The sequence below is a fragment of the Oreochromis aureus genome, linkage group 4 (genome assembly GCF_013358895.1).
Source record: "Oreochromis aureus strain Israel breed Guangdong linkage group 4, ZZ_aureus, whole genome shotgun sequence".
Lineage (NCBI taxonomy): Eukaryota > Metazoa > Chordata > Actinopteri > Cichliformes > Cichlidae > Oreochromis > Oreochromis aureus.
Window position 1 is genome coordinate 27,169,714 of NC_052945.1, and position 13,014 is coordinate 27,182,727.

At 39.1% G+C, this 13,014-nt stretch overlaps 1 protein-coding gene across 1 annotated transcript; it reads left to right on the forward strand.

Moving 5' to 3' along the window:
- LOC116311578 (interferon-induced very large GTPase 1-like) lies at positions 1 to 10,887 on the forward strand. The gene is made up of 6 exons (XM_039610783.1): positions 1 to 116; positions 840 to 931; positions 1,176 to 1,291; positions 1,379 to 1,933; positions 4,908 to 4,945; positions 5,036 to 10,887. Exons 3-6 carry the CDS (start codon positions 1,261 to 1,263, stop codon positions 9,818 to 9,820), a joined length of 5,409 nt encoding a protein of 1,802 aa, XP_039466717.1. The 5' UTR covers positions 1 to 116; positions 840 to 931; positions 1,176 to 1,260; the 3' UTR covers positions 9,821 to 10,887.
- Positions 10,888 to 13,014: the final 2,127 nt, after the last annotated feature.

The window sequence follows — 13,014 nt, forward strand, 5'->3', positions numbered from 1 at the left end:
GGATTGGTCAGGGGCAGAAATATAGTGCGACATATTATCATCCTCTGATCTTACTCTAAATATCTCAGGGGTACTAGGAGGATTTCTGACAGGGCAGCCGTATCTACACAGAAATGGTGAGTTGATCAAGCAACAAATTTCTGTCATTGTAATGGTAGCCGTAAAAGAGTGTCATGCTGACAAGAACATGATCATTTTTATTAAAGCTTTATGAGAGACTGAACACGTAGTCAGCTGGAAAATCAGAGAATGTGCAACAAACAAACTAATCAAAACAAGGAATTTTGCTCTGTGCATTTTTAAGTCATCAAGGCTTCAAGAACTTCATGACTGGAAGTCAGGCTTGCTGAGAAACTGTCTCTGTGTTTCATTGCAGACATGTCATAGGAAAGGCACTAAAAATGGACTTTGTTCAGTCCATTTAATTTGTTGTTGCATAGCAACAGGAAGAATAGAGAATTTTATCTACTGACACACTGATACTTCCCCGATCAGTTTGTTATTATGGTATAAAGATTAAAAAACTTTATTCTTATCAACTTTATTCATCTTTTATAGCCACGATAAGAGACAGCGAATCTTTAAAATTTACCAGTAAACGTCTGTTGTGCAATTGGGTCATCCTAAGAAGTGAGAAAAGGAAAAAGTTGGCATGTTTGCAAACTACTATACTTGCAACAGTTCACTTTTAATAAAGTTCTTAATTTGTAAAACAAACAAACAAAAATATGTTTGTATTTTAATCATTTTACAAAAAAATCTTTCTATGTGATTTCATCTTTCTTTTTTCTTTCTTTCTTTTTAAATTACTTTGTCCTGTGACCATAATGGTAATAAAGCCGCTGGATGGAAGATAATAAAGTTAATGCAGCACCTGGAGGTGGAAAATATTCCAAAACCAACTGAACTACATCTGTGAAAGATAACAAAGGTAGTCTAACATTTTAACATAATATGAAAGGTTTGCCAAACAGATATTGTTGGCTGATCCTATGTTTTTCATCCAAGTGAGAATTTGTTGTATATTTTTTTCTGCCTTGTTGTATATTTTTCTCTGCCTCCTTCCCTTTGATACCATATGTTTGTTTTATCTAGCTCTGTATGTAATACTGCAGTAGTGCAAGTGTTTTCTGAAATGGGGTATTGGTGCATGGTTGCTCTTTACGTGGTTTCAGGTATGACCACTCTTTTAGTTGGAATCCCAGTAATGAAGTTTGCTACTCAGTGAGCAATAAAACTACAAGAAGACAGAGAGAAACTATGTCTGCATCAACTGCAGTTAGTAACAAAGGTAATATTTGTAATAATATAACAATTGTTTTTCTCTGATAGTGTCATTTTAATTCTGTAGTGTAAGTTCTTCTTTTGTTTGTTTCAGTGCTGCCTGACCTCACGTTTGTGCTAACCGGTGAGCGAAATGCCATTGACTTTGGACCGAGAAACATTTTATTTGACCATGATGAAGAAAGAAATGCCGAACAGTTTTCATCCAAACTATATGATTTGTGTGGCCGGCACATCTCAGTCATCAACATTCTTGGTCTGCAAGATATTGACAAAATCCCTTTAAACCAGGGAATTCATGCCTTTATCTTACTGGTACCATATGGTCGGCATAGCAGCCATTACACCTCAGGGGTTCAGTGGCTTGAAAAAGCTTTTGGGAAAGGATCTCTTCCTTATGTAATGACAGTTGTGACTCGGTGGCTGGGTGAAAAATGTGAAAGTGCACTGGCAGACCTGAAAGCTAACAGCAGATTTAGTGAAAAAAGATGCCACACGTGCACAAGAGGCATGACGGATGCCAACGAGATAATAGATCTCTTAGAGAAAATAGATGTCATGGTCTCTGAAAACAACCCCCACTGCTACAGCAGACTCATGCACGAGGAACATGAAGAGCTGGACCAAAAAGAAGAAATGGTCAAGAGAGGTGAGATTTTAATATGTGGCGGATTGATTTTGACACTTTATGAAAGTTTAGGTTCAAAGGGTTTGTATTTTTGTTTTTAATTATCTGAACATTTGGATGTTGTAAAGTTCAAAAGTTTGACTTTACAGCAAACTTTACCACAGCTGTCAATCAAAGCAGCCAACAGAGCATGGCTGCTTTTAGGGCCAGGGCCAGTATTGCAGATAACAATACCGATACTGTTACTTTCAACCTATAAAGGCAGCTTATGTAGAAGAGAGCAGTGTGTCATGGTTTATGACACGAATAATTGCACGTTTTCAAATTCTGAATCAATTTTAATGACCTCTAAATCACTGTGCCGGCTGCCCCAGAACCGGAGAGGCCCAATAGGTCTAGGATGGCTCGACTGATGTCAGTCAAGCTCCCTTGTAAGGCTGGCAGCAGGCTCAGAGCTGCTGTCTGCACCTCTCCTGACAGCAGTAGCCCTGACCAGCCTCTCCAGCACCCGGGTTTGGCATTTGGCCTGGTCCTAAAGCCTGGCATCTGCACTTCTTGCGCAGCTGCATGCTCCCTGTGCGCTGAGGCCATCTCTGCAACCACTTAAGTCTGCGTGGTCAGCACGTCCAACATTGCAAGCTGGGTTTTGGCACCACTTGTAAACCCCAGTCACTTGCAACACTCAGTACGCTTGTAAAGACCTTTAATTACTCCTGTGATGAACAGACAGCTTTCCAGTTGTCACCACACCACACCCCTTCTTCCTGGAACCAGCGGCACTGAAAAGGGAAGCTGCACCTCCCCTGCCAGCCTACCTGGCCCTTCCCCTCAAGTCTGCTGCCTGCTGCTCCCCTGCAGAGGAGCCAAAGACCACACCTCAGCCACAGACTTCTCACAGAATTATGTTTGAATTATAATTCATGTACAACAACTTATGTATTTGCCATTAACACACAGTTATTAATAGGTTATCGAGGTAACTTTCCATTTGCAAGTAAAGCTCTGACCTCGCTCTGACCTCATCTGCCAGCCTGTCCATCCCCACTGTGAACCAGAAGTGGCTCAGAGTGAATTTCACTCCTACTGCAAACTTTACCACTGTCTCCCTGTCCTCGTAGATGTACTGCAGCAGCCATTGTTTACATCCACAAAGAAATAGTGCAACTGCGTCTGACCTTCTCAACACACTCTTTACTTTTTGTCAGTACTTTAACATCGCTATCTTTCATCATACTAAACTGCTGTAACTCCTTCCTTTCCTTCCTCTCCAAACTGTATGTAATTACAGGATACTTACACCTTATTCGCAGGTCTTACAGTGTAATTGTTTCATTGTTTCCTGCAAAAACCTGACTTGTTGCCCACAAATTGCATCTACTACAGGGTACTTTTGCCTTTTTCTAAGGCCTATTATAGAGTGTTGTGAAATGTGTAAACAAATGGTGAAGCAAACTACTTTAGGCAGTTTGGGCCAAACCATTTCTACCAAAAAACTGAGAAGCATTGATCTGAGCTGATATTTGACGGTTTGGTTGATTTGCGAGGCTGCTCCTTTGTATTACAGTAAACTTTTAGTCATACTTTTTAGGAGTTATTGTGTTGTACTATACTTTGTTCCATATATTTCATGGTTTAAAGTAAAGAATTAAAGACAAAACCTTCAATGAGCAGGCACAGCACTATGCAAAAGTATTGAAACTGCTATCACTTCCTTCTATTTTGCTTTCAAGGAGTCAGACTTTTCTGAGATTTCTGATGGTCTTTCAAAGTTTTCTGTGCACACTGCCTGCTTCTTCACTCATTTTTAATCTTGTCTTATTTTTAAGGCATTTAACACTGGCCTATGAATCCTCAAAGCATAAAACCTCACCTAACTCATGGGATGAACCAGAGCGGTATCTGCATATAACAGACAAATAATTATTTTTAAATGATACTTTGTTACTAGCAGCTTTTTGTAAAAACTCCAGTTGTTCATATTTTTTTATTTTTTAATTGATAAAATTCCGAAGTTAACACAGTTTAATAGGCATAAAATAATATTTTTCCACCAACAAAGTGAGTCTAAAACATCTCTTCCAATGGTGTGCTGTGTGTCCTTATAAATTCTCAAGCATTTTCATCCTTGTTTCAATAAATTGTTGCAACTATTTTCCATTTTCCTAGCAAAATGGAAAGAAATTAATATGGCTCAACATCTTTGCACAGTACAGTATATACAAACGTTTGAGCAGTACTAAAAAAATTTCCATGATGTAGAAATACTGAATATTCAGGCCCCGTGTTATCTTAGTGACCTCCTAGTATTGTATCACCTCATTAGAGCCCTTTGCTCTGAGACTGTTGCCTTACTTGTTGTTCCTAGAGTATTTAAAAGTAAAATAGGAGGCTGTGTCTTCAGCTTTCAGGCCTCTTCTGTGGAACCAGCTTCCAGTTTAGATTTGGGAGACAGACCCTATCTCTACTTTTAAGATTAAGCTTAAAACTTTCCTTTTTGATAAAGCATACAGTTAGGGCTGGACCAGGTGACCCTGAATGCTCCCTTAGTCCCTTACGCTGCTGGGGGATTCCCATGATGTACTGACTTTTTTTTCTTCAGTCACCTTTTTCACCCACTATGTATTCATACACCTCTCTGCATTGAATTGTTAGTTATTATTAATCTCTGGCTGTCTTCCACAGTGGGTCTTTTGCCCTCTCTTTCTCCCCTTACTTGGTCGCTGCAGATGGCTGTCCTCACTGAGCCTGGTTTTGCTGGAGGTTTCTTCCTGTTAAAATGAGTTTTTCCTTCCCACTGTTGCCAAAGTGCTTGCTTATAGGGGTCATATGATTGTTACGGTGTTCTTTGTTTTGTTTGTATGATTGTAGGACTCTTACCTTACAATATAAACCACCTTGAATCAACTCTTGTTGTAATTTGGTGCTATATAAATAAAACTGAATTGAATGGAAAGGTGTATTTCTGCTAATCTGTTAAATCGTTGCTATTCTGCAGGTACCCTCAGAATGAATAAGAGTGGAAACAAGAATAAGGTCAGAAACTCACATTCATTGTACAAGGTCTTCAAGAAACTATTTATTGTTCTTTACAAACAGTAAATACAAACACTGATTTATCTACAGGATCTATTAGATGTTTCTGAAGAAATCTACACAATGAAACACAGTCAACGAGAAGATGAAAGACTACTCAGAAGACTCAACCTTCAAGACAAACATCAGCAGAAGATGTCAACAGCAGACTTTCTTAAAATAGGTCCTCCTGTGAAACAGGGCCGTGACACGTCTGAGAAAGATTTAGCTCTTACTTTTCTTAATAGGTTGTTGATGTTAGACTATAGAGCTAGATACATTCCTGTAAGACAAGACAATCCTGCTGTGGGAGATTCACAGTCTGTACAAATGTCTGACATTGAAGACACAGATGATGATGACTTCGATGCTCTATTTAGTGAAAGTGTAGACTCTGATGAATCAAAACAGTTTCATTTGCATCCAATGGATGTTCAGATGGCAGTGTTTCACTGCTCAGACAGTTTTCTGAAGCAGAACCTGGTTACAAAGCTATCACAGTGTCAGTACGCCTTACCTTTGCTTGTCCCTGACCCAGTAACAAAGGATGATGAGTGTCCTTTGTGGACATTCAGGCAGATACAAAAAACATGGAAGAAAACTCAAATCAAGGATAATTCACATGCCATGACCATGAAGACTATGCCCATTTGCAAAGCTGAGACACCCATGGTGTTTTTCTTCCGCCTGGGTTCACTTCCAATGTCGAAATCTCAGCTCATGAACACTTTGATCAATGACCGTCACAGCACCTTCTTCCACAGGAACTGCCCAGGTAGCACCAAATCTCGCCATCTGATGGATGGTGTGGCAGAGATTGCCTGGTACTGTCCAGCCGGAAAACCCAATGACTCCTTTACAGACTGCATTGCCTTTTGTAATCTTCATGGTGATGCTCTGTCATTTGAAAAACAGCGTGAGATACTGACAGAAAAATCATCAGTCACTGTTGTTCTTGTGCCGACTCTGGAAAAAGGCCAGAAAAGTACTGCAGTAATCCAAGACCTTTTCAAGTTACCAAAGTGGCTCATTATTCTCGTTGCTGATAATGATTGTGGTGCACTTCAAGTGAAAAAGAGAAAATACAAAATGGGTCTGAAAGACAGAAGTCAGTCAGATGTTTCTGAAGAACTGAAAGGAATTATCAGAAAGATTTTACACGAACCTGATAATACATCCTTCCAGCTTGAATCCATGGCCAAAGTCCCTGGAGTCAGTGTGGATGAAGATGATGAAGTCTGTCAAAAAGGGAAATCAGCTGCACTGAAAACAGTTAATATGCTTCAAGGGATGGAAATTTCAAAGATCAAAGATACGTTTCTACCTTGTCAAGGCGATCTGTGGCACAAGTGGTGCAGAATAAATAAAGAGCTGTATAACCTTAAAGGAAAAACCGAGCAGGAAAAAAGTCAGAAAGAACAGCAGCTGATGCAAATAAGACAAAATCAGCGCAAAGCTTCATGTAGTGAACTGATGAAGTCATTCACAGAAAGCCTCTTGTCTTTGCCATCAAAACAGAAGGAGTACTTCCTGAAATGGACTCAGATCTTAATAGATGCACTATCCACAGACGATCTCTCTTCAATTCTCCAAAGCTATGATGAAAAGTGGACTGAGGTCTTGACTCTGAAGAAGAAACACGACAAATCTGATCTGTTAACAAGCAAACAAACTGAGCTTGAACAAATATCCAAAACACTGCAGTCTGCAACCTTTGGCTTGGAGCACATCTTCAGAGAAATGGGACAGATCTATGAAGCCCATAGAGCAGTACAAGCAGAGAGTAAACACACTGAGTGGGTTAAATACCCTGAACTGGCTGCAGATCTGATGATTTCAGGACACCCAGTGGAGCTGATGGATGGTGATGCAGGTCATGTGCCTCTAACATGGATCTCTAGTTTTTTAGATAAAGTCATTGAGAAACTAGGTGACCAGAGAGTTTTTGTGTTGTCAGTTTTGGGCGTACAAAGCAGTGGAAAATCAACAATGCTGAATGCCATGTTTGGACTGAAGTTTGCAGTGAGTGCAGGCAGATGCACCAAAGGTGCCTTCATGCAGCTGGTCAAAGTGTCAGAGGAAATCAAGAAAGACTTCAAGTTTGAATATGTTCTAGTGGTGGACACTGAAGGACTACGGGCTCTTGAGCTGGAAAGTAATACTACTCTTCATCACGACAATGAATTGGCAACATTTACGGTTGGTCTGGGAAACATGACACTGATCAACATCTTTGGTGAGAATCCAGCTGACATGCAGGATGTCCTGCAGATTGTTGTTCAGGCTTTCATGAGGATGAAGAAAGTTAAGCTTTCCCCAAGTTGTGTGTTTGTTCACCAGAATGTGACAGATATCGCAGCTGCTGAGAAAAACATGGATGGGAAAAGACGCCTGCAAGAAAAACTGGACCAGATGGCTCAGCTAGCTGCTAAAGAGGAGCTGTGTGATGCTGAGTGCTTCAGTGATGTCATTGCCTTTGATGTGCAAAAAGATGTGAAATACTTTGCTCAGTTATGGGAGGGAAGTCCACCGATGGCTCCTCCAAATCCAGGCTACAGCGAGAGCATCCAAGAGCTGAAGAACCTCATCATGTCTAAGGCTAAACAGTCCAATGGGATTACTATCTCACATTTCAAAATCAAAATTCATGACTTGTGGAATGCCCTGATGAATGAACACTTTGTTTTCAACTTCAAAAACTCACTAGAAATTGCAATTTACAGAAAACTTGAGGTTGAGTATGGAAACTGGACCTGGGCCCTGAGGAGCAACATGCTGACTATTGAAAACCAGCTTCATACCAAAATTGAAAATGGAGAACTTGACAAAATTGAACGCAGTGATCTTTTTAAAGAGATGAGCAAATCATATGAAGCAATTAAAAGTGACTTGGTGACATACTTTGAGGATGATGGAGACAAAGAAATATTGGTTCAGTGGAGAGGCCAATTTGAAAACAAAATAAAGGAGTTCCAAGAGGAACTGGTGAGAGGAGCGATAAAAAAAGTGGATGAAATTATTCAGCAGAAGAAAGCTTGTAAAAAGCTGGATGATAAGAAAAAAGACTTTGAGAACAAACTGCTGCTAAAGAGCAAAGAGCTCGCTCATCAGTTAAAAGACAAAGCAAAAGATGAAGAGGAACTTCAAAAACAGTTTAACAGTTTTTGGAGTGATTGGGTTGAAAAATTAACCGCAGATATACAACCCATTGAGAACATTAATCTGGAAGACGATCAAGCAAATATTCTTAATAACCTTGGTTTTGAATGGGCTCTTATACTTAGCTGCAAAAGCAATGACAAATACAAAACCATATCCAACGTTGGTGATTATTCTGAATATATTTTGTTCAGCAAGCAGCAAGACACAAAAGAGAAAATGAAAGTCAAAAAACTACTTAAATATTTTGAAGATTGTGCTACAAAAGAATCTTTTCAATTTGAAGATAAACAATTAATCAGAGCCCTCATAAGAAATGTTGAAAAACAATCACTTGATATAATCAAGAGCAAACCTGTAATGACAAGAGGCTACAGTCCGACTTACTTACAAGAAGTGGCCAAAAATGTTCAGGAGAAAGTGACAGAGTTCAAATCAAACAAGAAATATGATTTCAAACAGGAGTTCACAGTTGATCTCTTACTGTATGTGTTTGACAGGGCAGCCGTTTGGCTTTCACAGTCTCACAAAAAATATAAAATGAGCAATGATGCACTCACTTACTTGGAAAGCAAGAAAACACAATACTACAGCATTTTCAGAAGCTTATGCAATGGAAACTCATCTGCTGTTGTGTTTGGAGAAATGATCTGTGAAAAACTGAAGGTTTCTATTGTTGAAGCGGTCTGCAACAAGACTGCCATTGATCTTGCTGGAGAGATGAGGTGCACTTTCCCAGCATTCAATGGGAACAGACTGAACTTAGAGAAACATTTGTTGAAGTCACTTGCAGAGAAAGAGGACTTCGATGCTTTCATCACCTACATCCAAAATCCGAGGAAGCAAGTCGAGGCTTTTATTGAAGAGAAAGTAAATGAACATATGTCAGGAGAACACAAAAATAAAGCACTCAAAATACTCAGGAAAAATGCAGGCAACATGGATGAGTTTGCCTATCAAGCTTTATTTGATGCAACAAATAACGTCAAAACACAAAGAGGAGACATCGACATGTGGGTAGAGGAATTTTCCAGTTTCCTTAAAGATAAACTGACTCTTGAATCTATCTCTTGTCAAAACTTCAGGGACATAAACAATTTTGAATTTCTTAAAGAAGAGATTGAGAAAGGTCTCATATCCATCACAGAGGAGATGAATCGGCTTTCCTTGGATAAGATGAAGGAATTCAGACTGAGACCTGATCAAATCCTCATTGATCAGCTGTGTAACTGCTGCTGGGAAACCTGCCCGTTCTGTGCAGCTGTTTGTACCAACACTGTTAAAGATCACAGTCCTGAAGACCACAGCGTCCCCTTTCATCGATCTTTTGCAGTTAAGGGCGCACAGTATCATAACAGTGAGGAAATGTGTATTGAGTTCTGCACAACAAAGGTTGCAAGTGATGGAAATTTTTATGCTGGAAAAAATACAACAAAACTAATTCCTTTTAAACAGTATCGGAGTGCTGGACCACCATATGCAAACTGGAGCATAACTTCAGATGAGTCTAAGCTGAAGTACTGGAAATGGTTTGTGTGGCAATTTCAGGAGGAACTGGAAAACCACTATGCTTTAAAATTCACAGGACGTGGTGAGATTCCCAGCGAGTGGAAGACACACACTAAAGAAGCTGCTATTCAAAGTCTGGATGAAATGTTCAGTACACACTATGAGTAAATTAGCGCTGTTCCAACTCTGCTGAAAATTACAGCAGCTGTGTTCATGCGACATTTTTGAAACTTAAACTGTATAAAATGACAGTTACATAATCTTACTGATTTAAATTTATAATGTGGGCAGTGAATAGGTGATTAGACCGGTACACAGAAACCTGCTTTACTGAAAGGAATGCTTATACAGACCAAGACGGTCATTTGGAGAATTTACAGTAGAAGAGAAATAAAGGTAAATGTATCAAGGTTACTATTAAAAGACGATATCACTGACAAAGGATTTCTGGAAGAGGAAACAGTTTTCATAAAGGAGAATTTAGTTTATTGATTATATTTAAAGAAAAGTGACAATTACGTGTTTGAATGATTTTATATTTTATGATATGAAGCATCGTTAATATAGAAAAGAGCTGCTATGTGATGTATTTGGTCAAAAATGACATTTTGATGAACTGGTGAATGTCTGCCTGTAGTCTGAATCTCTCTTAGATGATCTTGTCTTACTCATGTTACTGACCTGTTGCCAGTTAACCTAATTCATTGCAAAATGTTTCTTTTGAGTACCACTTAATTTAAAACCCTTTTTGCCCCATTCCCAAATTTTGTGAGACATGTTACTGCCATAAAATGTAAAAAGGGCCGATCGTTTTCTTAAAATGCTACATTTTGTCAGTTTAGTAGTTCTGCAAATGATTGCATTCTGTTTTTATTTGTTTTTATTTACATGTATTTACATTTACATTTATTGAATTGTTAATCAGTGACAAAACAAAATTTTACTCCATGTTATTTCTCGTCTGCATCTCTGTGTCTGTCGTGCATTTTCTATTTTACTTTGACAGTCAGTGTATTGAATTTTGTGTCCTCGTGTCTCGTTATGTCAGATTCGTCCCAGCTGTGTTCTCATCTGTTCCCCATCCTCTCATTTTCCTACTTGTGTATTTAAGCCCTGCGTCTTCCTTGTTCTTTGCTGGTTTGTCTGTTTCTCATCCTGCGTCTCCCCCTCTCGGTGCTCATGTCTCAGGCCCCTCATTCCCTGCCCTGTGTTTTGCCTTCCAGCCTGTTTTTCATGTACATTCCAAGTTTAATTAGATTTGTATTTCGTGATGTTCAGCAATAAAGCTGCCTTTTGAGTTTATGTTTTGCCTCCTTGAGTCTGCGTTTGGGTCCTCCCTTGCCTGCTTCAGACGGCCAGCATATGACACGTTCATTTAATCTAAATTTGAATTTAAATTTAATCTGTAGCTATTTTCTCACATAACAGCAGATTGAAACAATCACAACGCAGGAACTCCAGCAACACTTGAAGGGACGAGGAACAACTTCATTGACTGACCAATGCGTTTCGGCTTGTGGCCTTCATCAGGGTCATAGTAAAACATTGTAGAAGTGTGCTTAAATAAAAGACAGGAAACAGAAAGAAATTCAAATTAACCAATCACATCTTCATAGATAAACCAGCTGACATATAACAGGTTGGTATTGGTTAATTGGTTAAGTCACACCCAAGTAAATATACATAATACATGCATGAAAAGGTAGAGGAAATGACACTAAATCTCTCTTAAGTAGTATAAACAGCAAGAGAGAGAGAGAGAGAGAGAGAGAGAGAGAGAGAGAGAGAGAGAGCTTGCTTAGCAGCATCTTTACTCCTGGTACACTTCAGCACAACAACCTCCTTGTTCCGACTCCCCATGTAATTTCATCTTCCAATCAGAAGCTAAAAATTCCTGTACTTAAATAAATGCGAGATATCCAGCCAGGTAGATAAAATACAATACATTACAATTACATTATGCATAAACATTCAAACATGTAAAGATATAAATAACATATGAATTTATGTCATGGTCCTGGGTCAGTGACCCAGCGTTTTGTGTTTCATTTTGGTATCATCTTGTGTTTTGTGTTTATTCTTATTTTGTATTAAAGATTGGTATCCCATCAGATGCCCGAAGAGAAGAGCAGCTACAAACTCAGGTCGAGGAGAAGGGGACAAAGGAGAGTGGGAGTGGGCTCCTGTCTGGGTTGGAAGTAACAGGAACATTTTAAGGTTAAGGTTACTTTATTTATACCCATAGGTAAATTTGCTTTACAGAAAAATGATAGCATTTGGCATCCCTTCACAAACACACATACCTAATGAAACCTGACAAAACACATATGTAGTAATTAAACAATATGAATCAAATCAAAAACAATTCTTATTCAGTTCAGTGACAGTATCAGGGACAAAGCTGTCTTCATAACGCTTTGTCCTGCATCTTGGAAATAAAAACCTCCATCCTGAGGAAAGAAGCTGAAATTCACCCAATAGAGGATGGGAACCATTTATAAGAATTGATAAAGCCATCCTTTGTACCTGTTTAGAGTACAGGGAGGCTAAACGGGACTGTGATGCAATCCATTTAGATATATTCAATTGGAGATAAAACTCCTCACACCACTGAACCAAGTCATCAATGACTGGACCGTGGCTAGTTTCACCCTCTTTCAGTAAGCTGACAATAACAGAGTCATCTGCATATTTAATATTGGCCCTGTTTTCACATGTTTGCATAGAGAATGAATAATAAGGGTGATAAGACGCACCCTTGAGGAAAACCTGTGGAGGAGAACACTGGGTCAGAAGACAGAACCCTATTTATTCTCACTCGTTGTGACCTGTCAGTTAAAAAATCTAAAATTCAGCCCGCCAGGTTTTCCCTGATTTCAAACTGTTCTAAAAGTCTTTTAACTAAAATATGGGGCTGTATTGTATTAAAAGCAGAAGGAAAAATCGATGAAAAGAAGTCTTGCAAAAGTCCGTTTACTCTCGACATGTCTAAGAATCAGATTTAGTAGAGTCAAAAGCGTGTCCTCCCCTCTTCTATTGGGCCTATATGCAAATTCCATTGGATCCAGCTGATGTTCAATCTCTTCCATAATCATATTTCTGATGGGTTTTTTAAGACTTTCATCACAACTGAGGTGAAGGCAACAGGCCTGAAGTCATTGGATGACTAGATTTAGGGACAGAAACCACGACAGCTTCTTTCCAAAGAGAGGGCACATGTTGTATTTGCAAGGATTTATTAAAAATAACCTGAAATAGAGGACTGAGTTATTTAGCACAAGATTTAATTAGGCAGCCACTAATGGGCCCTGGCTCTTGTTCACATTAACTGTATGAAAGGCCTTTTGGACATTGCTCAGTTC

Bases quoted from the DNA above. Each gene is read 5' to 3' on its own strand.
- LOC116311578 (XM_039610783.1), top strand. From the start codon at position 1,261: ATGTCTGCATCAACTGCAGTTAGTAACAAAG. The intron at 1,934-4,907 runs GTGAGATTTTAA...GCTATTCTGCAG, and splicing joins AGAAGAAATGGTCAAGAGAG to GTACCCTCAGAATGAATAAG. The intron at 4,946-5,035 runs GTCAGAAACTCA...ATTTATCTACAG, and splicing joins AGAGTGGAAACAAGAATAAG to GATCTATTAGATGTTTCTGA.